The 27526-nt window shown below is 28.6% G+C and overlaps 2 protein-coding genes across 5 annotated transcripts in view; one reads left to right on the top strand and one right to left on the bottom strand.

Annotated features, from left to right (window-relative positions):
* Nucleotides 1-27526, bottom strand: part of LOC100163976 (elongation of very long chain fatty acids protein AAEL008004) — a 127073-nt gene that overhangs the window by 66756 nt on the left and 32791 nt on the right. The window lies entirely within an intron of this gene.
* On the top strand, nucleotides 1408-26839 carry LOC100165363 (acyl-CoA synthetase family member 2, mitochondrial). Of its 3 annotated transcripts, none has more exons than XM_016804712.2 (13): nucleotides 1408-1522; nucleotides 12415-12580; nucleotides 12683-12811; nucleotides 12914-13137; nucleotides 13199-13316; nucleotides 13469-13564; nucleotides 14895-15043; nucleotides 15450-15627; nucleotides 23007-23114; nucleotides 25740-25885; nucleotides 25961-26102; nucleotides 26164-26274; nucleotides 26373-26839. In XM_016804712.2, exons 2-13 carry the CDS (start codon nucleotides 12470-12472, stop codon nucleotides 26505-26507), a joined length of 1647 nt encoding a protein of 548 aa, XP_016660201.1. In that variant the 5' UTR covers nucleotides 1408-1522; nucleotides 12415-12469; the 3' UTR covers nucleotides 26508-26839. The 3 variants fall into 3 exon arrangements, with proteins under 3 accessions (XP_016660201.1, XP_029343549.1, XP_001947925.2); XM_029487689.1 differs by lacking the exon at nucleotides 1408-1522 and adding an exon at nucleotides 6172-6310; XM_001947890.4 differs by lacking the exon at nucleotides 1408-1522 and adding an exon at nucleotides 8988-9266.

The raw sequence follows: 27526 nt of genomic DNA, 5'->3' as shown, positions 1-27526 counted from the left end.
TCTATTTCACTATTTTGCTTGTAATAAACATTTTCTATAACAATAATGTATAGAAGATTTTACTATTGTTTAAAAAAAAATATATATATATGGTACAATATGTAATAAAACATTATAACTTGAACTATTGAAATAACTGTTATTACTACATTCATATCATAGGCGGCCTAATATAGTAATATTATAGTTCAATTATTTTATTGAGTTGGTTATTTATTTTACGAAGTTTTTCTGAAGCCCTAAGACAATTTGTAAGATAATAGCTATTGTATCACCATTTACCAATAATAAAAACTTTAATATTTTTCACAAACGCTCGTAATGTATCATTTTTAAAAGTGTTATATTTTAATTTTCAAACAAGAATGAATACCAACAGTCAATATTTCAGTCTTAATGTTTTGGCTCTAACCATTTAACATAAGTCGTATACTCGTACTCGTATCATAGACTAAAATGTCGGGGGTGCTAAGGGTGTTTAGCACCACCAATATATTCTAGGAATAAATTATATCATAATTCATAATATTATATTATATCGTTTTTAGGGTTCCGTACGGTAAAACGGGACCCTATTACTAAGGCTCCGCTGTCCGTCCGTCCGTCTGTCACCAGGCTGTATCTCATGAACCATGAAAGTTAGAAAGCTGAAATTTTTACAGATTATGTATTTCTATTGCCACTATAACAACAAATACTAATACATACTGATAAGCTATGTAGAAATAACCGTGCCCCAGGAATGTGTATTTGTGTGTTATTATCTATTATTGTTAATTTAGTAACATAATATAAAATATTTTTATTAAAAGTGCACCATAACGAAGAGGCCTCTCACGACAGCGGCCCCGGTGGATTTCTCCCAATCTCCACCTGAGCCAGTCCGCCACTGGATAGACTGACACAACATGCGTAACAATGTTTATTTTTTTTATATTTTTTGTAATAATAATTACATAGTCCTATAAATGGTTTTATGGTGTTTTAAGTAGGCGCCTATTCAGGTATAATATTATTTATAAAAAACCCGACGCAAAATACATCCATTGTAAATAGTTAGTAAGCTTTACTGTTTCAAATTCAATTCATAACAATAATAAGTCGGAAGAGTTTCCCACATTAGTAGACCTTCTTCGTCATGTAATTCGCGTATTGTTGTTAATCATTTTTTTTTTTTTCATGTTTATTCAATTTATTAACTGCACAAAAAATATGACAACCGACTGGTAAATATTTCTTTATTATTTATAATAAAAAAAACAACAAATTAGTGTGTGGCTATAATATTATAATATTGTAGCAGTTTCCTACCTGTATTGTGTTGGGGTGGGGTGGCGTGTGTGTAATAACTGTGGCGACAATTTAGTTTAATGATGACATAGTAATCAATTAAGGAAGCAGTTTACCACGGAGAATCGGACAGTAGAAGCACTATAGACTGCCAGTCGGAGAGTGCTGGTCGAATGTCAAAATATAGGAGACAGTTCGGGAAGAGGAGGAAGAGCCAGTAAATTGTAATATAGTTAGTATCAAGTTAAGTTCATTATTAGTTTAGAAATAAATATAGTACCTATATTGTGTTTTTGAATAATTATATTATTATATTATGTAAGCGATAACCCATTTACCCATATCTTGCGGCTGAACTACTGTACTGCGTGCCTATATGTAGGATAAAGTGTAGCATATTATTTTAAAATTAAACATTTAACCCACGTAGTTTTGCGAGAGAGGAGACCAATAACGATTGTATGACGTATATAATGGATGAGAACAATCACACAATTTTTTTCTTCATTAATGAGTTATTTAAATTCTGATTTATGCGGAATTTCTATTTTGTACCCAATTTATAAACACGATATTTTTAATAGATATTTAGATTTTTTTATGTCATTTATAGTTTGTCCTCTGTCTTTGTTTTTGAAAATTAGAACCATCTTATTTAACTGTACATTTCTAAGTGGTTTATTATTTTTAAATGTCATTGATGTAAATAAATTGAAATTCAAACAATTAGTTTCTAAACAATTAACTTTATGTAGGTTCCTACTAAGGATAATCGTCCACGATGATAGGTTAAAAGATGATTTGAAAATAGTATTATAATCATTATTATACTAATAGCATTTAGATTTAATATTTGTAAAAATTGTCTGAGTATAATAAGTAGGTATACTAGACTGGAATATTATATATTATACTTTATATTTTAAGTAAAACCTTTATTAGAATACCTTTAGATAATTCAACATTTTCATAAACATCATGTGCTTCACTATCATCAGTGATTGCCATTTAAATAAATTATCATAGCTGAGTATTTCACGAACTTACAAACAATACGAATCTGTAGTTTTTAATGTCTCGGCCCTTGGTTAAGCGGATACTCGAGTACGATTAAGTATTGTCACTTAAAGTCTATTATATTGGATAATCCTTTCAAGTTATTGAAATAATAAATAAATAGTAAATAATTTATTATTATAATATTTAATAGGTATTACTATCTACTATTTATTCATTTACTTTGACTAATTTTGTCAAAATTTGAATTTCAAACTATTATCAAATAAGTAATAACTCGTGCTTAGGTATATGTTTTTTATATTTTTAAGTTGCTATTAGTACAACTAGAAAAAAGTCAAAAATTTCAAATGCCTATAATATAAAGTCACGATTAGGTTAAAATATTAGTATAAAATAGTGAGTATAGTTTGAAAATTTAATTGTATACTGAAAATGATAATTTAAGTAATAATAATGGAATCTTTCATAGTTGTAAGGTTAATATATTTTGAATAATATCAAAATAACAAAACAAAAATCGTTAAAATACTTTTAAATTTCAGCTAATGTCATCAAAATTTTAACTTAAATCGCTTATAAAAAGTCACTAAGGTGGCGCACTTTTTATCGACAAAAAAACAAGACACGATTCCTCACAACAAATACTTTGTATGGTTGGCTTAAGACATTCATGATAATTGTCCTATAATGCTTATAATGATTTACACTATGCGAACACCTTCCTACTTAGTAATCAGTATAATCTATGTATAATATTATGTATATTTCTGTATAACTATGGAATAATTAATTTTTGTATAACAATGTGGAATAATCGTACATATTTTATGCTGTATCAAGACACCTATTATATATTCAAAATTTTTTCATTTTAAAAATTATGCGAATTACATAAACAAATTCACATCACTATACATATTCATAAAATATAAAATTAATATTTACCTAAAAAAAAATTAAGAAAGAAGATATTCACATTTTATGGTATTTTTCAACTCTAAATCGTAAACCCAATGTTAACAAATACCTACATATTTAATGCTATTCTATTATTTTTGTATTTTCTCAAGTATTTGTTATACATTTTCAGATGGTGATAGTTTTTATTAGTGATTGGAATTTTTTTTAAATAATCTTTGATGGCCATGTCTTTATTAGGTACAGTGTATGTAATGGACTGGAACGATGCATTAAAAATAATAGTTTGAAAAGCATTACGTGTGAAAACACGGTCACTTGCACTTATCCGTTATCGGTAATAAAAAAATTTATCAGGCGCAAGTAGGCACTATATACAATATCTACTAACTTAGGGGAATTTCATAATTTAAGCTAATGGTAATTTTAACCAATATATATTTTGTTGTGCCTTGTTCAATTGTGCGCACTGGAATATAAAAAGGCAAAGAACGCATAATCATTAATCGTGTGTGGTTATTGGAGGTAAAAGATAAAAGTTTGTAATCGTGTTACGCCTAAAAAATGTAGGTATCTATGTGTGTTTACGATGACATTTTTTTTTAATTTTTAATGATAAAAATCAAGACTAATGAGGTACCTTATATTACATTTTAAAGCTTTTAACTCAAAAACAAATCTGATAATCAATACATAAATCACAAATACTAAAAAAAAAATAAGATATTTCAAATATATATTATAAATGGCACAAAAAAAGTTAACATATTTCGACGCCAACTTGAATATTTGGTGAAAATATCAATTCTTCATCGAATACAGTTTTTGAATTTTGACAAAAAAAAATATTTGGATAACTGGTTTTGCTTAAAAGTTAAGCCTAACTTTGAAAAGCACTAAGAACTTTTTACTTTTGATTCAACTATAGTAACAACTGTATATAATTTTCTACCAGGAACTGTCTTCAAAGTCAAAATTCAAAGCATTTTTACTGCCCTTGAAGTGATGTTAAAGTAAAAAATAGAATCTAAAAGTAAAAACTTAGACATTTTTTTTAAAAACTTGTATTCATTTTTTGGTTTTAGTCTAAACTAAATCCATTTAATAAATCAGTAGTTTCGTAGCTTCGCGGCCCATGGGTCTAATTATTATAATTTACTAAATTTTTTTCTGTAAAATTAGACGTTTTCTTACTCTGTCAATTCTTTTAATTGTAATTTTCTTATGCTTTTATAACATTTAAAAACATTTTCTGATGTCACTTTTTTAATATTCTAAAAATACTAGGCGTTTTTGTAAAATGTATCATTTAATGTTTTTTTCCGGTATTTTAATTCCTGCCCATACGAGTTCGTAATATTTTCGCCGGCGTTGGATCTACACCTGCATCGGCCGTCACGTTGATTTTGAGTTCACGTGGCTCAGATAACTAAACTTGACCACTATATAATATTCTGTTGTCAGAGAGGTCAGCGGCGCTTATACAAATATTATATTTTATAGATATTTCCATTGCTATTTAATATTATGCATAATATTTTTGCCGGTGTTTAGCCGATTTGCGGGGGTCGTTGACTCCGTTTTTTTTTTTTGCGTGTTTACTGCAAATTGTTGTGACGCTGCGCTGATGCGGGATGTTGCCGGTACTGATAGCATACTTTGAGTTCAACTATAAGTGAACAGGTTTTCCATTACAAGTCTGTTTCCTCACACCGATTGGACGTACTCTTAAGGTTTATCGACTGCGGGAGTGGTAACAGCACTGCAAACGCACGCACAAAACAACATAATATTATAACGCAGTTCTAGCGAGAAAAAATAGCATAAATTAACTGTTATTTAATTGCTAAAAATCGAAAAAAATATTTTCATCACAACGATTGCGATATATAGTTTTCCAGTAAGTCCTTAAAGGAGATGAATTCGGGTGAGATGATTGGTATATACCACAGAGTTTCAAATTTCTACCAATGTTATATTTAATCTATGGGGTGAGAAATTGCACGTCAGCTTGCTCCCGTGTCGCCATAATGCTGTTCTAAAAACATTAATATAGGCACATCAGACGAATTCGTTTTCAATGTCATTAACCAATAGAGGTAAATTGGAAAGTTATTGCTTTACCCTTTTATTATTAGCTGGATTATAATTAATACTGTAGGGTACTGAATTTAATGTATTAAAAAACTATTAAGTATGCACAATTCATTAGGAATTAAATATTAGTTATACTTTATTATTTTTTTGAATAAAATAACAAAATATTATTAAATAAAAAAGGATTTTAAAATTTCAATTAAATCTTTGCTAAGATTTAACTATACATTTGTTGTTGTTGTTGTTATTTTTTATTGCACACAAACATATTGTATTATGTTGTGATCTATTGTTCTGTGTTTAAAGATAACTACAGTTAAAAACACGATTCGTTATAATTTTCTTCTATAGGTATTTATTAACAATAGCGTTATTGACAACGATGGTTTAAAAATAATTTGTCTTCGGAAAAAATGTTGAATCATTATTGAAATCAAGGTTCACAAGAAATAAACCTGGAAAATAAACTGTACGATTGCCTCCCTACCACACATAAAAATCCTATATATTTTGTACTATTGAAATATGCAAATACATTAATTGTGTAGGTACGCATACATTAAAAGTTATATGTTCAGAATTAACCATTTTTTTTTCAAATATTTTTTTTATTTTCTCATTGACTTATTATTTCATACATAATTACTAATTAATATTGCATCGTATACAATCTCAAACTTTTAAATTCATGAATGTTTCGCTTAAATATAATAATAATAAACAAAACATTGAACAATGTTTTAATTTATGATGATAACTCTAAAGAGAATATTTGAAAATCTGTGTACTATTACCATACCTACATCATGTCTCTAGTCTCTAATGATTCCAAAACTAATTTTTCAGACGTTCTACCCTAGACTTCTGTGCGGACCAAACTGTGTTTAATTTCAGTGTAGTGTAGGATGGCTTTAATGTCGTGTCGAATATCAGAAGAAAAAACTGTTGACGCGTCAGATGTCAATGACCCAATGGGTTAGTTAAGGTAAATAGGTTTTTATTTTGACACATAAACGGTTTATATTTGTTTACTAGGTTATTATCTTATTTCATCATAAATATTGATTATTATATAAATACTTAAAATATATAATAATAATAAATTATCGTATAATATTAAATGATTTGAATTAAAATTTGGGTGTTTATTAAAAAGTTCAAACTAGTTATTATTTGGGTTAATGCAGGCGGTACCCGTGCAGAAAAAAACATAATATTTGTTTAATGATAAATATTAGGTGGGTTCAACCTACTGACTAGGTATACTAAACTGGCTATAATGTGAACTATGGACTAATGAGTAATTTAAAATCACAAACAATAATATTAGGAGGACACTATGAACTATGATTTTTTTATTGCTTTGGTATCAATGGTACAATAGAATATGGTCATTGTCCCATACACAACACAATATATTGCATGTACCAAACATAAGTTAACGAAGTTAGTCATACGCCGTTGTTAAGTTATTTCAAGTTTTTACTTTCTGAAGAAAAATAGCTATACCTATGACCTATCAGTTATAATTAAATTAAATATGATTTAATTCGCAGAGCGATTATTGTTTTCGTTACATCAACAATATTAAAATTTTAAATTTACATCCTTTTGCTTAGTTGTTATTCTTGTAAATTTTAATATCGCATACAAAATACTGAAAATAGAATGACATAAAGGCGGATCTACCACATTCATATTTCAGATATAATATTAAATATTATGTATAATTATAATTGTAATGTGTCAAAATACATTAAAGTATGATAAGCAGTTATAAGAAATATTGATGCTATATTAATAGTTATTAAACTACTTTTAAATACCTATTCATTACCTGCCTATAAGCGAACGAAAATCTTTTTTTTATCTTAATCATTATACGCGGTAATAGATAATAGAAAGTTGCTTGATATTAAAATGTATTGTTTAAAATATAATTATTATATCAGTTTGGAAATACAATACCTATATAAAATACTATGCAAATGTCTGGAAATATTAAGTCTAAATACGTATTGGAATTAGATATTTTTGATTAAACAGACAATTGGTAATTGTTATTTTACTCGTTTTTGTATCGATATAATAAATTAAATTTTAAAAATATTTTAAATATAAATTTCAGAACTTCATAAGTGTCAACAGCACCTATACGATGGAAAATATTTATTTTATATTATAAAAACACCCGAATCCATACCTACACATATATTATATTTGTATAACAACAACACATTAGCACTTTACAAGCATATAATAATTTTATTGTTGTTCGGTACCAAAATCATATTATTTGTGATGGAGACCATAACGTTTTTTTTTTTAAATACATTTTTATTTACAATCTTTGTGAGTATTATTACAATACAAACATACTATAAGTAAATTTGTGTGCCTAATATATATAGGTACTTATTGTCATAGGTGTGCGCACGGGATGGGTCAGGTGGCCCGTGGCCCACCCTGCGAGTTGTACCATACTTATTATAGATGGCAACTTAGATCATATAAATAGTTGTATTGTCTTATTCAGTGGTATAAATACATTTTGGTTTTTGATTTTCTAATATCAACAAAATTAACAAGATTCTCTTAAATCTATAAAATATGCAAACAAAAAATGGTTCTATTTAATCGAGGATAAGGTAAATCGTAGACATATATCACAACCAATCAATTTGGACTTAAGGAAAATAATATGCAAATGGATATAAATCCTGGCCCTACTTATGAATAAAAATATATATACTATACCTTAAGATTTGAACAGTGGGTGATGACCGGTGAGTAAATGAATGTAATTTTATAGATAACAGTGTAACACCTAAAATAATTTGTTTCAAGTATCATCCAATCTGTCACAACGGGCTACGCACGCCTATGCTTATTGTTTATTTACAAAACATGGACATGAATAGAGATAAAATTATACATTACGTCGGTGTAGATGTTTGTAAAAACTAACATAATAATATGTTTTTATTTTAGTTTCTGAACAAAAAATTATATAATATATATTACAACAATACGCGGTGTCAAAATATAAAACTACAATTAATAATATCTACAGGTACTGCCTACCTAACCAATTAAATTATAGACGTAGTTACAAAAATCAATTTAAATTAAATTTAAAAGTAATTTGTAAAATTCTCTGCTAAAAGTGTTTGGTTTCATAATGATCAGATATTTTGAGTCACACACTATATTAAAATATTATTTAAGTATATTATATTCGGTCTATAATTGTAACTAAGTGTTTATGCTTAATATTATTCATTATTTTGAAATGTTTAATACAATTGTATTGTACTGCTGTGTACTATACTACTATATAATATAACTTGGGCAGTCCAAATACTTAAAGTGACAATGTTATGTTCAAGGTTTGGCGAAAATATAAACTAGAAAAAAAACATTGATTGACACGTGTGTCAAGTTAATTCTAAAAATCAACCTTTATAATGTTGTATTGACTATTCATAGAACCACTAAAAAAATGTTGAATATAATGGGGGACTGTCGAAAATATCATTATAAAACGAATTATTAGAATCATAAGGAGAAATAAAAAATTTTAAATTATAATTTCAAATAGGTACTATGCAAATACAAAAAATAATGATTTAAATTTCAATGGAGCGTTATTGTTTTGGTTATTCATTTTTTTTTTTACGGGTCTTCGCTTTATTGTAACGTATTTGATGAGTGTTTCATTCGCGTGTAAGTTTATTCGACGAACGAAATCCGAATAATTGATTTATCTATATTATAGACATTTTGTAAGTTAGGTACAAAATCATCAGATTTATTAGTTTATACGGTGCGCGTCGTATTTAACTACTAGTAGTTTGATAACAGGTGTAGTACCTAAATAATAATCGTAACTTCTATAAAATGATTGAAGATTATTTCATACAAAACGGACAAGGAAATAAGTAAGCATATGATTTGCAATTTTATTTATAAGGAGTTATAGTTCTGCCATTAAATGATTAATATCATAACCTCGACAAAAGTGTGTAAACACGTACAATAATATACAGAATAATTTTTAAATTTATAATTTATAGTGATATTATAATTATTGGCTACCATAATTATTCTATTCAGCGATCCAGTCTTAGTTTTGGTTATAACTTATAATATAACGATAAATTTGTTTTTTGAAGTGAACTTTTTACATTTATATATTATAAAAACGTACCTTCCCGATGTATAATGGCGGAGATACAGCTTGAAATGTAAATCAGTTATACAATCAAAATTATTACGAATTTATGAGCTTTATAATTTAAATATCATATCTTTAAACGTATAATGTATCGTATATAAAAATATTTGTATAAAACATTTTACTTATAATACTATAGAGGGTTAGCAATGATTAACTGCACGTTGTATAACCCACGATTTATGTAAAATCAACAGAAAATTTCCTATTAAATTGGTGAGATGTGTTTGAACATGTTTGAATGTCATTATAATATGTATATATTATTTCCCAAGAAAAACCTTCGATTGATCAATATGTAAAATCATGCAATTAAAATACTGAGGCATAAATGACATTCCATAATAATATTATTGTAGCAACTAGTAGATATTGGCGTATATTGAGCGAGTTTCCCGAATAGTAAAAAACATCATTATCTCAACGTTGTGCGCATGTCTATTACATTACAGACGATGAATAAATATAAATCGAGAAACCAATGCAACAGGTATCCCAAACTGCAGTGTTTAGGGAAACAAATATAATATAATTTATGGACTTTATGTTAAACGTAATATGTACCCGTCTTATTCTTATTCACGTAATAATAAAGGCAATATATCAATATTTTGATTTTTAATATATTATGACAATTCAATTGCATTATAATATATCATATTTTTACTGATTACGAACATAATATGCAATATACTATGTAGGTATATATTTTGTATGTATAGTCGAGTCTAGATGACTCAAAAATTTCGATGACTCGAATTTTTATCTTGCCCCTTAAAGTGTTTTTGAGTTGGATTTGTGGTTACTATACAACTCGAAAAATACACAAGTCAAAACTATTTTTATTCTCCTAGGGATTCCAGTTATCTAGACATGACCGTATTTTAATATTTTATTTTTATTTTTTTTATTTTACAATAATACGATACGTAATTTGCATTGATCTATTTTATTTAAAACTTTAAGTCACAGTTATATTTAGGAAAATAGAGCAATATATTAAACGCGTATCGTCTATAATAGTTAAGCATTGGTAATCTTTTAAAACAAATTTCACTATTTGTCTTGACATTTAAGTGAAAGTCTAGAAGCATATTATAAATTACCTACTAATAAGTAACACTAACAGTAGATACCCGATAACCAGCAAACTAAGCAAACGGTGTATTTAATTTTACTTATTAAAATATTAATGTTAATTGATATAGGCACATTGTTGCATCGTTAAATTTAAAACTATCTTATAAAGACTCAAAGAGAATAACATTAGGTATATTACTATATTAACATTAGGTAATATAATAAGATTTTAAATATAATTAGATATCTATTGCAAAACTATAAGAATACCTGAACGAATAGATAATAAATTAAAAATAATATTAAACTATCCTATTGCTTTTACCTATTCAGAAATAAAATCCTAGGTGTATATTCGTATTTTAGTAATCAAATTTTGTCATGTAGGTACCTAAACAAACATGGGATTTGATTAAGATTTCCGTAGACCATTATATTATGTTTAGACGTTTTACATATTATTATAGTGATGTAGTATACCACTGCAACCACATATTGTATGAGTATAGGTACCTACTCGATGTATAGGTACCTAAGTCAAGCATAATTTATGCTTACCCACAAAACGACTTCCTCATAACCATTCAGCCAAAAACAAGACAAATATGGTTCTATGTAAATCTACTACGGTATGATTTATGCTTAATGGTCTTATGTCACGTATCATTGTTGTTTGTGAATACTACGAAATTAATTTAGTTTGATAAAACGTTGCAAGTAATTATTTGTGAGTTGTGATGTCATAGTTGGTATACAGGAAGGACTGAAGGAGCCTACTTTAAGGTCTAAATGAAATTTTTAGGATTCATTGTGACCGTTAACAAAATATTATTATTATTGTAACATTATTATAATACCTCTGTGTTATTTTAAATCCTTGAAAAGACAAACTATGTCATCGATCATATTTATTTTTTAGTTTAATTTAGTTTAAATCTTTTACGAAGGTTATACATAGTATGCTTTACTAAAATTGTGATATTTTGTGTTATCTCTATAAGATGATCGGATGATCCATTAAAATATAATATGTGTAATACCCTAATGTATAATATTTAGTATGTTGTATAGTTCTATGAACATTTTATAACGTTTTATTACATGCTTCATTTTATTATTATTATTATTTTTTATCTCCAAATAATATTATACAGTCCTTGTAGGTAGTATAAAATACAACTATGTACTATTCATTAACAAATATTTAAAACAATGAAAAACAAATTTACTTATAATATTATACGTACCTACCTACTTTTATATTTTTTTTAGCTATATATATTATATATTATATATAATACTATTATGTTTTCATAGTTCAATATTTTAAATTGTCAATTTTAAAACTATATTGGTCCAAAAAATGTTAGGTTTTATTATTATTTTTGGCCATCATATATTTTTAATACCTAATATAGTTTTTTGGATTATGAATTTATGACACTTTTATTACTGCACATGTTCTACATCATATAACATAGTGTACCTATTTACTTATAATTTTTTCTGTGTTGTACAATATTCAGTGGCGGTCAAACGGGTGGGAGGATGAGGAGGGATAGAGCCCCACATGACCTTTTTCTACAATGCTTAAACTTTAAGATTTGATAAACAAAAGGCATAAATTATATGTTATCAAATAGTGCAAGTACAAAAGTCAGCCCCCTCCAACCTTTGACAAAACCATTTGACTGCCACTGATAATATTATTGTTAAAAATTCAATAATCTCAGAATATTTTTATATTTTAAAAATTGAATAATTATCCTCAGGTCGACTGCCAAACCAAGTTACTATAAAGGTCCTAAACATGAATCGCTGAAATATATGACCGTTGGACATTTGATCGACGAAGCAGCAGAAAAATACCCGAACAGAGAAGCTATAGTTTCTGTACACCAAAACAGAAAAATTACATTTTCGGATCTTAAGCATGAGGTTGTAAAAATGAAAGGACCGTATTTTTTCGGCAACAAGAGATCAACATAATAATAGTCTAATATATAATATGATAAAATTTGTGTTTATAAAACAAACAAGGTAGACGAATTAGCTGCCGGTCTTTTGGAAATCGGAATGAAACCAGGCGATCGGTTATGTTTAATGGGTTCGAATTCGGTAGAATGGGAAATCACACTATTAGCGTCGATTAAAGCCGGAATGATTGCGGTGAGTTTGATTTTCTACCTTTGTATATACCTACTTGATTAGGATGATAACTTACTTTAGAGCGATGATGAGGTTAGTATGTATTTCATTTTTGACTCGCAGGTAAATATAAATCCATTGTACATGAAAAACGAACTCCACCATTGTCTTAGCAAAGTCGACGCGAAAATGCTGATCGCCCTCGAGTTTCACCCGAACCAAAACTATTACGAGCTGCTGAAAAATATTGTTCCGGAAATCGCCCAGCAACCTTATGGTAAACCAGTTACTACCAGACACTTACCGAATTTGGAGTTCATAGTGATGAATACAGAAAAAAACTTACCGTAAGTTGTCGACGAAACGAAGTTTTTTAAATGAAATAACCGTGCTTATCGTATATTCTAGCGGAGTCATTAAATATTGGGACGTGTGCCAATCAGGCACAATAAAATCAACGTCATACTTGAAAAAAATTAACCGCGAACTGAATCCTCATGCAATTTGCAATATACAATTTACTTCGGTGAGAAAATCTTTTTTTTGCGGAATTTATTTTTTTTGTTTTAGCAAAATATTATAACATTATATCTTTATAACAACAACGGCAACTACATCTGTTGTAGCAGTCTGAAGACATTAGTCATCGTAATTTATTAATAATGATAAATATTACAGGGGACAACTGGTGCGCCGAAGGGGGCGTGTCTGACTCATAACAATGTCGTGAACAACTCGTATTTCTATAGCAAGAGGATGCTGCTGATGGAAAAGGTATCTACCTAATAATTATTGTTGGAAAACGCTGATTACGGAGGGTTATCATTGTGATAATCGTAACATTTCAAATATATTGGATTTTTTTTATGATAATCTCATCACGTACTCAAATAAAAATTCGAACAAATTGTTTCCAAGCCATCAAACTTTGTGAACTAAGCATATGTGACTCCTATTAATAATGGTTAAACATAAAAAACAAAATATATTGTGTAATATTTAGGTTAGTGCTTATTCTACTTTAAGGGAGCTGCAGTAGATTAAAAAAAGTGACTTTTAGACCAATAAGCTAGACAAAACAGGAAGAATTTGGTTTGACAGATTTTAATTTTGAAAACGGATTCTGATTGATCAACAAGTTTACTAGGGAATGATCGAGGCGATTTTGAATATTTTTTTTCAGCTGTGGTATCCAAGGACCAAGAATAAAAATATCGAAAAAATATGATATTTTTGTATTTATATTATTCATTATGACACTAACAATAATTGGAATATTCAAAATCGCCTCTAACTTGTTGATCAATCAGAATCCGTTTTCAAAATTAAAATTTGTTAAACCTAGCTTATTGGTCTAAAAGTCTCTTTTTTTCATTGACTGGAGCCCCCTCCAGCCCCCTTGAGGTTTATTTTATGATACGGAATTTAAATATATTGAAAAACATTATAACAAATAAAATGTATGTCTAGATTGGTCAAATCTGCAGTAATTTTGATTTTTGACAAAACCTGCCAATCATTAAGGGCAGCCCCCTTAATGATTTGTATACGAATGATAAAATGTTTGTGAGTGAATATTAGTTAACTATAAAATGTTCAACTCATTAAAGCCTCTTTCCTTCATATTTTTCAAATCTATATTACCATTATCCTTATAGGATACAAATTTCAATTACTCAGAAATTACTTGTTCGAATTTCCATTCCATTTATACATATTAAAATTTTCAAAAAAATCATGTGCTTAATCATTATTACAGTAAAAAGACTAAAAAGAGGTCGTTTCTATTCGTAAAATGATCACAGGACACTCCTAAAATATGGCATATAAAATCTATAACTATTTGAAAATATGGTCTGTAAGTACATACCCACTACCCCTATACTTAAAAAAAAAACGGAAATTGAAAATAAAAAAAAAAAAAAATGGTGGTGAACACGCTTGGCGAATCACTCTGTTTGATAGTGATGACTGGTGAATATTGAATGTAATAATATTATACACATTTGAATTAGATACTTAGAAATAATAAGACAATTAGTATACGTTTATAGTACCTATACCACTTGCCTATATATAGTATTATTATATTGATTTGAAATAGGAACACCGAATATTGTTGCAAGTTCCATTCTTTCACACTTTTGGGACTGTAGTCGGTATTATGGCGAGTTTAAATAGTGGCAGCGCACTGATACTGCCAGCATTTGGTTACAAACCTATCGAGTCTGCTAGGGCCATCCTCGCCGAAAAGTAAGTATTACTAAACGAACATAATATTTTTATTATTATTATTATGAGCTATTGATTTGTTGTTAAAATTATAATTTATTATTTGAAAAAAAAAACATTATACACATTTTAATTACAATGTAGGTACTTACATGTGCCTAATTTATTATTATTAATGAAAAAAAAATGAACTTTATAATACGCGTATGTTAATTATTTGTTAGAAGAAATATCATGCCACAATGTACAACGTACATACATTAATTCCGATATTTTTTTCGGTTATCTCATAACCATTTAGGTTAGTAAATAATATTTTAATACGGGTGCAGCGGATTCACTTTATCGTAAACTACCTGTTGTAATAATTATACATAATGTCGGAAAATAAAATATATATTTTGTAGTGTATAATATGTTGATTTAGGTGTACAATATTGTACGGGACACCAACAATGTACATTGATTTGATAAACGCTTCCAAGGAACTATTGGATCAAGGGCATACGTTTACTACACCTGAAATTGGGTTATGCGCAGGAGCGCTGTGTTCACCAAATTTATTCAAACAAATTAAAACCACATTCAATCTCAAAAGACTCGCGGTAATATATTATTTTATTAGATATGTGGAAAAAAATAAAGATCTGCGCTTGCGTGCACTGCAGCATAGGTACCTTGGTATATACCATTTGAATGCGTTTGGTCTGATGTATCTTTTGCAACGATTTCGTCACGAATATCTGATTAAATAATAATCATAGTGTGAAAATCGATAGGTCCCACAGCACTCGTTAAGGAGACTAAAACCATAATAATAATATTATAGGTCACGTGAAAAATTAAATTTGCAGTTATTATTCAATCGCATACCTATACGCTACGAAAACGAAGAGGTGAAATATAATACGATAATAATATAATAACCGATCTGCAGAAAGGGAAAATATTGTATAACGTATTCTTTAATAAGCGTATTCCAGCGCCTCACGTGCGGTGTTGTAAAATAATATCATATTATAGTTTAAATATAGAATTTGGAAATATTGAATTTTCGCAACAGTGTCTGTCTAGACTTAAATGATCCATCTCACAGCCACGTGCACTGCAGCAGAATATTAGTATACACTATACACATATAATATTAGGAACCAAATAGTATATCATAATAATAATAATATCGCGCATAGGTAATTAAATTTAACTGAAATAGACCCGTAAGCTCGTGGTTGATCTATGCAGCAGTTAGTGGTTACATAATTGCAACTTGGTAGACACGTTTCTCATAGTTATTTACTATTATACGCATACGAACACATATAGTAAACACACGCGTATTATATATATTATCATAACATAATATACCATAATATTGAATTACGCGATAGGTATAATATTATAATGTCATAATACAATTTATATATTTTTCAATTGGATAGACCATAAATAGTTGTAAATAATGTAAATATTTTTATTTTTATGTTACCTACTCATATATGTATATAGCGCCTAAGCAGTGTAATGACTAGGGATGAGAAGTTATAGGAGCTAAAATAGACAAAATATGCAAGGAAAAATTATGATATATGCATAAAAAATTTAAAAATATGCAAAAAATATATTATAATATGCAATTTTTTCCATAAATAAAAACATGTTTAAAATAAATTAATATAAATAATATTCCATTAAATTTGTTTCTATTAAAATATAAATAATTTTTAACTGAAACTCAGAAATAAAAGCACGTTATTGTGTTGTATACCGTCTGGCCACAAAAGGAACATAGAATTATCAAAGAGCTTTGCTATTGTTGAAAAGTTAACTTTTTCCAAAACTTCAGTTGTTAATAAAAATATTTCACCTGGCCCATCAATTAACAATGTTCCAACAATAACGTTGGCAATGAATCTACCTTCTACATCAGTAGTTTCATCTATAGAAACCCAAATTTTTTTGTCAGAGATATGTTTTCTAATATTATTCATTGTTTCATTGTAACAATCAGTCACATACGTTTTTCGTAAGGCAGATTCGCTTGGAACATCATTAAGTGTATATTTTTCTATTCAGACTAATTGAGTAATAAACGATTAGATAAGATACTAATCCTAGATTTACTTTTATATACCTACCTACTATTAAATGTTACAATTCTATAATTTTCAAATTTGTTATCTGCATTTTTATTTTATTGATTATTGCAGACTACGAACACATACAATTCTATAAAATAATACATTTTTCATGTCAGTTGTATTAAATTCCACATAATTTTACTAAATATGCACTTTTATGCACAAAAAAACATGAATATGCAACTTTTAAGAAAACTACCAATATATGCAAAAATATGCAAAATTTAAATACCAAATTTTGATTCATTAGGTTATAAAACAGATTTTTAGCTCACCTAGTTATAAATAGAAGATACAGAAAAAAATATGCAAATCCTATAACTTCTCATCCCTAGTAATGACCCTTTACGTTGAAGCCTAACCAGCTAGTTAGAAAAAAATGTCATAATAACATTATTTTATTCACGCAAAACCCGTAGGTAACTATTATTCAGTCAGATTATAGCCGTGCGCACAGGGGGTGCAGGGTGTGCCCGGGCACCCATGTCATATTGTAATTGGGGCACCAAAGTTTAAGTCCCAGATACAATAGTGCCCGTATTTCAATTGAGGTTAGGTACTAAAATTAAATGTAATTTTCTAATATATTTATGTGGTAAAATTAAATTAAGTTTCGTGATGAAATAAATAATAAAACGTAGAATATTTTAAATTTGAGCGGAATAACTAATTATTATGATTGTAACAGCTAGATGACCACAGAAGTACAATTAATGATAAATAAACATTGAAATTATCTTAGAAATATAGGTATATTAATCCAAGGAAATATATTGGTATGGTAGTTATAGTAGTTGCTACTAGTAATTAATAATTATATAGGTACCACCGATTAATATGTATACCTTCACGGCTACAAGTCTTGTTAAGAGAGGACCCAATAATATTATGGGCACCCCCCGAAATTCAGGTCGGCGTACCCATATGGTCAGATAAATGTACAGGCATTTATATCATTTTATATCATTCACAATTGTATATTTTTCTATTGGAGATGTATAATATATAATACCTATAGGTACAATCTACAACTTCTATAGAGATAAAATCTAACAAATTACATACATAACGCGTATATTTTTTGTTGTTGACAATTTTCATTAAGCATCAGAACCTATAAGTAAAAATCAACTACATATCTCTTTTTTATTAGGTATTGTTTATTATGATATATAGTTGCATGTAAATAGTAATCAACAGACAAGCGTAGGTACCTAAATAATAATAAACTCTGCCCGGGATCAGTAGTTATAAGGTACTGAAAAGGTCGATAATAAATTCAGATCTGATAACAATATTTTTGCACCGATAAATTTATCACGTGTAATAATATAATAGTAAACAAGTTAAGAAAGCTTACTATGCGAGCGTGTTATAAATTCTCAGTTTCTAAACGTATTAATTGAATACAACGCAATAAACTGTAATATTCCGTGTACAATTTAAAAAGAATCTTGTAACATTTATAATATTTTGGCCTATTTTTTAATGTTGGCTAATATGAGTCTACATTAAATACTCCTATTTTGATGTTTTTTAATGCTAGCTGGTATGTATTTTCTTTGAACAGAACCGTTTTATAATTATATATTTATTTTTCATACCGTAGTATTAAAATCTTTTATATAATATGTGTATCATGGTAACTGTACACTATTAACCATCGGACGAACATAAAGGGGATATATGATATTTATCTACTCATATTTAGAAACCTAAAACGAACCGATTTAATGCGTATAGGCACTAAATATTGTACTTATATTTCTTTTTATCGAGTAAAAACTAAAAAGTTGAAAGTTTCTGACAATGACGGTTACAAAGTACAAAAATAGCGAAATTTAAATTACTATAATATGATATACATTATCATGGCTTATTATATTTAAAAAAAATAATTTTATGATAAGATAATATTTATAAATTTGAAATAAAATACAAAACCAATATTACGCAGTAATTCCATAAATTTAAAATCCTTATTTGATACTTTTTTAACTAATAGTGAGTGATAATCTACAGCCCATATTGAACTCCATTTTTAAATATTTTAATCTCAAATATTATAATATGTATTATGTATTCAAAAATAATATAATTAAAATTTTTTTTTGCAAATTATACAATAGGTACCATTATTTTAAATTAAATACAAAGTCGGAATTCAATGTGGCCTGTAAGCCAATTTTTTTCTTAAAAATAATTATCAAAATCCGACAATTCTACAAGACCTGAGAATTAACTAAGTCATTGTTTACCCCCTAAATAGGTATCGAGCAGTAGATTAGTGGAAAAATATTATAATTAACACTTTCCAGCCAAATTATAACTTTTAGAATTATTTAAATATTTAGGAGGCGACTAAAATATAAAATATAATTTTAAAATTTTATAGAATTGCTGAAAATTCAAAAACCTGCTCCGGACCCCTTAAATATCAAAATTTTACAGTCCGTAAAATCCAGACTGAGTTTACAAAAAATGGAAACTCATTTTACAGCTTCCTATTACTGTCGGGCCGAGTTTAAAATCTTTATAATTAATACTGAGCAGTGAGCGTGTATCGCAATAACCTTTAAACTATATCGGAATTGATAATCGAACATAAGCAACGAGCATTTAAATAGTAATTAAACCAGTAGTTAAAAATACATAATATAATTAGTTTAAAAAAATATTTTATGATGTACTTTGTAAGTATACAAACTACGAAAATTGTTCATCTTTGTTAAACTGTTATCGATAAACGCGCAGCGTTAAGAGCATGGATTAATAAGTTAACTAGGTTACTTATAAAATATAATTAAATATAAAAGAAGTTATGTTTAATTAATCAAACATTTCGATAATACTTTTATTTTTTTACTGTTTACAAAATAAACTACGTTTGTCTGGTTCAGATTTTTTATTTATATTTTAATTACATGGCGTACTATATGATAGCATAGTTCTACACGGGTTAGGCGACGGGTAAAGGTTTTAACAGGATTATTTTTACAAGTTCGATTTCCGTCAAAAGATCGTCCTTAAGTACATTTAAAAAAAAAACTTTAAACCACCGAGAAATTCAACGTTTAGAATGGTATGTTCAGTTAATACAATTGCAATAAACCAATTTGTTTATCAGCATGAAATGGTCGGTCAATGACCTGTTGTCTGCAGTCCTTATCCGGAATTTATGTAACAAGCACTAATAGTAGTCATTAGCAGGATTCTCAAATTCGATAAAAACTATATTAATTCCCTTATAGCTTCTGCAAGATAAGAAGATCTTCATTCTGCAGTTGATTAATCAGCTCAACAGCATATTAATTAAACAATACGGGACTTTAAATCGCATTATTAGATACCTTAGTACCTACTACATTGTAACCTACTCATTGGTACCTACTATAATTATTAATTAGATATTACTAGGGCAGAGGACTTGTAGCTTTTGTACCTATATTTTTTTTGCACATGACGTGTCAATGCAGTTACAAAAATAGCAGAGTACAAAACAAATACGTTTCATGCTTTCACAAAGCTAGTTTTGAAATTTTATTTAGCATGTAAATGCTTATTTTGCGTTTTTTTTGTTTATAGGGCATATTTCTTCCATTTTATACTTTTAGATACACATTTTAAATAATTTACAATTCTTATCAATAATTTTTGGTCGAAGTTTTTATTTATTTATTTATACAATCTAAATAATATTGAATTTAAAATAATTTAAAATTTTGATCATAATATTAAAATGGTTGTTAACTATTCCCAGACACAATATGTTTTTCCTAGAAACACGTCTCGAAACATTTGAAACTAAAAAAATTGTCAATTATCTTTTAGAAGTTGAAGAAATTGAAACATTATATTGAAGTAGTATCTAAAAACCTATAAATTAATATAATTCAATATTTTTGTAACTCGTTAGTTGTACTTAAAATGCCAATAAAATATATTCATTAAAATAATAGGTATTTACAGAAAAAATGCTTATTTTGTATTCAAAAATATTAATTTTAAAATTAATATTTTATATATTTAAGTGCACTTTTGGTAATTTTTAGAGCTACAATACCTACTAGTTATTACGTATTAAGCAGGATTTCTCCGGGAAGAGAACCTTTGCCACACAGCGTCTAAAATTCTGAAAATAAAAAAGCGGGAGAGAGGATGTCACTTTGCTGTACATTAGCGAGGTTGCAAGTAGGTCAATGTATAATGGATTGTATTAAACTTGAATTCAATGATATAATATCATTGTATAAGAAAAACGATTATGAGCATTGAGCGGAGACGGTTTGTCAGTCTGTATTTTTTATATTGTTATTATTTATTATAGCCTTAGAAGTTGAATTAAAATTATAATATTAACATTTTTTATTCGTTGCTATGGCGATATACAAAGCGTTAAAAATTAAAATCCCATTTTTATCGGTTTTTTGTAATTTGTCGTTAGTTTTTCCCGTGGAATTATAATATAACTATTGAGAAAATCGAAAAATGACATCTTTAAAGTAGTATCTTAATCCAATTTGCTAAACGATAAGGTACTATATGTTGAAATCGAAACGCTCCATCTGGTAGAAATGTTGTATACAGGATAAAAAAAAAAAAAAACCATTGTAAAACCACTAGCTTCTTCGCTCCGCTCAGAATCTAAAATAGCCAAGGCTGTTAATAGGTTAAACAATATATAGGTACTGAAACAGGTGTGTGCAATTTTGACTTTCATAAATTGTCTTTCGTCAACTCGAAGAATTAAAAAAACATATGGCAATCGATAATAACATTTTAACTATCATAGCTGGTAGGTATCTTATAATATTGGCAATTTTTTTCATTTTTAGTACCTAGGTATACTTTTTTTTGCGACCACAATAATACAAATTTATTGCTATTGTTTATATTTATTATTAAATCTATCTTTATACTATTTGAAATATATTTTGTATGATAAAAATGTCAAAGAAGAATAGGTACTTAAACGTTCACAATAAAATTAAATATGGATAGTTGGGTTGGGAAATTTCTTACGGAATAAACATTCGATGAATTATTTTGTTGATACGACTATTTTCCAACATAGGTATATGATTATTAATCTGATGATTAATATGAAGTTATTGCTTAACTAATTTATACAAGAATAAAATAACTGCACGGGATAAATAATAAAATTGGACTAACCATGAGGCCATTGAGGGTAATCTAACACGTATATAATACGAGTATGTTAAATAAATGCCATAATTATATTTTATTCTATAAAATTATGTTTTACATAGAAATTTAAAAATAATCATTAGTTTTATTCACAACAAATTATGATAAAATATTATTTTCAAAATTGAAACCACTTGTAATAAAAAAAATGGCAGCAGTTAAACAAGATAAATTGCAATGGTTTCGTTTTCAGTGTAACATACGCGGATCCGCCCGTAAAAAATAATAATAATGATTAAAAAAAACAAGCACTTTACATGGTGAGCCGTGAAAATATTACGTTCTCATTAAAATTTCCTTGGAATTAAAATATAATCAGACATATTTTCAATTTTGCAATAGTGCAGGTTGCTTCAGCTATAGGTCACCTACGGGTGTACCTAAAGTGGTAAAAAATATACTTGGAGATTTGTTTTAGCTCGATGATTTAAGAACAGGTTTACCTGTACGGTATGTAATTGTATACAATAATTAATATAATAATATTATAACAGTATAATTTTAGGTATATAATATTTATCGAGGAAGTGGAGTTTGTTTTTTATTACGATAACAAGGGTAAAACGTTTTCATTATGGTTAAAATTTTCAAATATTAAATTTGAATGTCATTAACGGACGATGTTTTGATTTCAGTCGATCTACGGCATGACAGAAGCTAGTCCCATAGTGTTCCTTTCGAATGCCGACGAGTCTGAGCACACGTCGTTAACTACAGTTGGTCAAGTGCTCGATCACTCTGAAGTAAGTTGTATACGCAAAATACATTTAGATAATAATATTAATAATATTACGTACTATTTATCAGCAATCGCAGATTTGCAGATATTTGTTGTTCGCCTTGAGACGGGTGTTCACATGGGGAAAATATATATTATATTAAACTAATGAACAGTAGTTATATATTAATTTGTTTTAATGATTTCTGCAGTTTTTTCTTCTCATAATAAAATATGTACTTAAAATTCGTCGTTTCACAACTGTAGTAAGAGATCAATAATTGAGTTCAGTTTTATAAATAATATTTATAAGCTAATAATGATATGATACTGTAATAAACAGAGCTGTGCATTTAATGTCGTAAAAATCCTTAAGGTACGATCCATGATAATATTATTCTGAACTTTTGATTTTGCCACTATAAATAAATAAGAACCATATAGGTAGATAAGAAAATAATGTAATTCAAAATATTGTTTTTCGGGAAGGTATATTCCATTGGTTGTAAGAACCTATAATTAGTAGTAAATTGTAGGTAATTATAATACCTAAACTATGTCGTTGAATTTTCGTTTGCATAATATAATATACCTACCCACAAACAATTATTATTTGAGTACATTTTTTTTCTTAATGTAGAGTGTAGACTGTAGATATTTAAAAATCAGATAATTTTAGCAAACATTCGATTACTATCCAATACGGCGGTGGTCTCTATTCACAATTAATATGAGATATGACCTAATATAAAATTAAAAAAATTATTCTGAACATGATTTAAAATACAAGCTTCCATTATCTTGCGTCGATCGCGAGGCTGGATCGATATTGACAAGTCACGGGAGACAGGTATTTTATATTAAATATTTTTTACGCGGTGCATTTCTGGTCTGAGTCGCCGAATCTGAACCTTGTTCACTACATAAGGTTATATGACCCATAATATTAAATAAATGAATCTACGGTATTATTCTTTTTATTATTATATTATAAACTAAAAATCGTTATACGACGCGTTTCGTCACTGTTTCATCAATTCATCAAGGTTTTACATGGATTTCACCAACTTTTATACACACAATGACTATAGATTATAGCATAATAATAAAATGCAATGTTTGTGTGTATGTGTGTGTGTGTGTGTGTGTGTGTGTGTGTGTGTGTGTGTGTGTGTGTTTATGTGGTGTGTTATAAACGATCCACAGCCAAGTCTATCGCACTCGTGGTTCTGAAATTTGGTTCATTGGTAACCCTATAAGTAATAACCGAGGATGTTCACCTCGAAGCCAATTTTTAAAATTTAAAATTTTTTAAAGAGGGGCTTAGATAGGGATTTGATGGCTCGCGAAGAATGAATTTATTTATTCGTATAAGATTGCCATCGGCTACATCGGAAATTAAATACCTAGTTTATAGTTATTACAATTGCTGCACAATATAATATTTTTAGACCTGTATTTTATATTTGGCCAAGACTACCCAAATTACCGTGTTAAAAATTTGTGGGTATAGTTTACACTTAACGGAGCTCAAGGGGGTAAATCCACTGGCATTATTTAATTTCAATTCTTGCTGGATCAGCTATAGGCGAATTGAATATTGTTTGATTACAATTTAGATATAGGTACACAAACAGTTCTATATAAATTGTCGTCCTGACGTAGGCATTGTTTAATATCTATGCACTTCCGCCTAACTATACTAACCGTGAAAAATACATACAATTAACAAAATATAATATTATATGCCAATACAAAACAGCCATGGACATGCGCATTATATCGTCTAAAATATTGTGCAAACGAAAAGAATATGTGGTAAGTAGATTAAATGTTGCATAGGTATTCTGAAAGATGGTTTTGCCTCAAATCATATTTGTATCTCATCACTGCTCATCAAAATTTATTTACGAATTTAAATCGATTTCCGTGCAATGTCATTAGATACGCGTACAGCCCCGGACCAATGGATAACTGTTATTAATGAACTATAATATTATTATACAGTGCAGTTGAGTTCGATTTTGGTACATTTTTACATTTTATATTATACTCCTTAAATGTTATGACTGTAGACAAATCATACATATGTATGGTTGTGGTGCAAGGTTGACTAATCAAAGCGCCGTCCAATTAATTTTTTCGTTTTATAATCATACGTATACAAAAAAAAATTATATTATTAACAGATATGTTATCGCAGTGGATCCTTCAAATAATATTAAAAGCTCTAGAATTGTGAAAGTCACAAAACTTTTCAAGAAATATAATATTGATTTCTGAAATGTTTCAATATACCTACGATTAATTTAATCTCTATAATCGAACATATCCTGGCTGATTAACTTAGTGCCTAGAATATGCTAGTTTACTGACATTTAGACAGTACGTCAGTACCTTCGTACCACCTTATATTGTAGTGGTATAATTACAAAGGGATTTTCAAAATTAGAAATATATACAAAGAGCTATAATATCTGAACTGAGGTAGGTACACCAATATCGAGATATTCCGGTCTCCGATATAAAGCCGCATTTTATAATTATTCAATTTTTCCGGGCGAAGTCTGTTAGTTATACGTCAGCCTCTATAGTTGTAATATTATAATATTGCAGTGTAGGTACCTGTATTACTATACTTTATTTTCAGGTTAAAGTTGTGGACAAAAATGGGATCACTGTACCGATGGGCAGACCAGGGGAGGTTTGGTTCAAGGGCTACAACGTCATGCCCGGCTACTGGAACGACGAGGAAATGACGAAGAAGGCAATAGACGACGGCTGGCTTAGATCTGGGTATTTAAATCCATTTTAGATATTTTAATCATTTCGCTGTGCGACAGAAAAAAAACCAATATTTTCCATGTCTAGTGATATTTTAATCTTGAACGAAGATGGTTATGGCGTGGTCACTGGCAGGATTAAAGACATCATCATCAGAGGCGGTGAAAACATACAACCACAAGCCATCGAATACTTCTTGGAGTCTCATCCGGAAATTATCCAAGCACAGGTTCGTATCGAAAACCTGAGTTTTATTTTTTAATGATCTCGTTGTACCTACTCGTGAAAAGGTGTTTGGAATACCAGACGAGAGACTCGGCGAAGTAGTATGCGCTGCTATAACGATTACAAAAGGATCCACTGTTGACGAAGAAACCGTAAAAAATTATTGCAATGGCAACGTGAGTGATGTTATTGTTATCTATTATTACGACGTGCGAGTTTAACAGGTCGCACAAAATTATGAAACGAATTTATATATTTTTTGACACTGTTACAGATCGCAAGATTTAAAGTTCCGAACCACGTTTTGATCATGGATGACTTTCCGAAAACTGTCTCTGGCAAAATTCAAAAGTTTAGACTTCGGGACATCATGCAGGATTATATAAGAAATATGAAAAATCTCCAATGATATATATTTTTGGCTCGGCCGCGCTTATTAGAGTGAATATTATTAATATTAGTCTTATAGCAATTTTTATCGGAAACACCTATAGCTGCAAATTATGTGTTTTTTTGAGTTCATAGAGAGAGTGTGTACGGTCGTTGATTGACGATGATGGTCATTGTTGAAACATCAAAAAGATAGTTGCATAATATTATGAACACACGAAGTATAATTATTTAGTTTTACATATATTATTACGTTGTATACCACAAATGATGTGTATTTAAATACAGTTAAATATTGTATTGTAATATAACAATAATATAATATAATATACGTATGAGATCTATTGTGTACCTATGTGCGTTTTATAAATTACCAGGATAATGTACGGTGCTTAATTGGACACGACGAGTACCTACGTGACGTTAGCTGAAGTCTGCACGACCGAAACATTATATTTTGTAATTTTTACGACTAAGATTTGAAGATGAGCATATAACCTTGTGTAAGTTTTCTTATGATATTTCCACGGGTTTTAAAATTACAACGCATTTTTGTTGAGACCTTCAATGAATAAAATATAGAAAATAAAGTAAAAATACGAAACCACGCGTGTTCAAAAACGTTGGCTTGTCGTTATTTTAAGAAATATGTTTACATCAGAGACAATCGTTCCAAAAATTTACTTGGTCTATAATATCATGTGGTGGGATACACAATCAAATATTATATAAAAATCTCGTGTCACGGTGTTTGTGGCAGGGACTGGAACCGTACCGAAAAGAACCGGTTTTGGAACCGGAACCCTTAAATACATTTTTTTAGGAACCGAAACCGAAACCTATATTTTGATGTAGAGGTTTTTACGGTTTTTTTCGGTTCTAAAATCCAATAGATATTTTATCTATGGTGTAAGTTAGTAATAACTAATTACTAGTAATAATAAATAATTATAGAAAATGTAGACCTATAAAAGTTTATCAATGCTAAGAAATAAGAATATTAGTATGTGTACAAGTGCAACAGAATTGTCATAAAAG

This window comes from Acyrthosiphon pisum, chromosome A1 (genome assembly GCF_005508785.2).
Source record: "Acyrthosiphon pisum isolate AL4f chromosome A1, pea_aphid_22Mar2018_4r6ur, whole genome shotgun sequence".
Lineage (NCBI taxonomy): Eukaryota > Metazoa > Arthropoda > Insecta > Hemiptera > Aphididae > Acyrthosiphon > Acyrthosiphon pisum.
The sequence above is the reverse complement of the archived record's forward strand: the minus strand, read 5'-3'. Positions and strand labels throughout refer to the sequence as shown.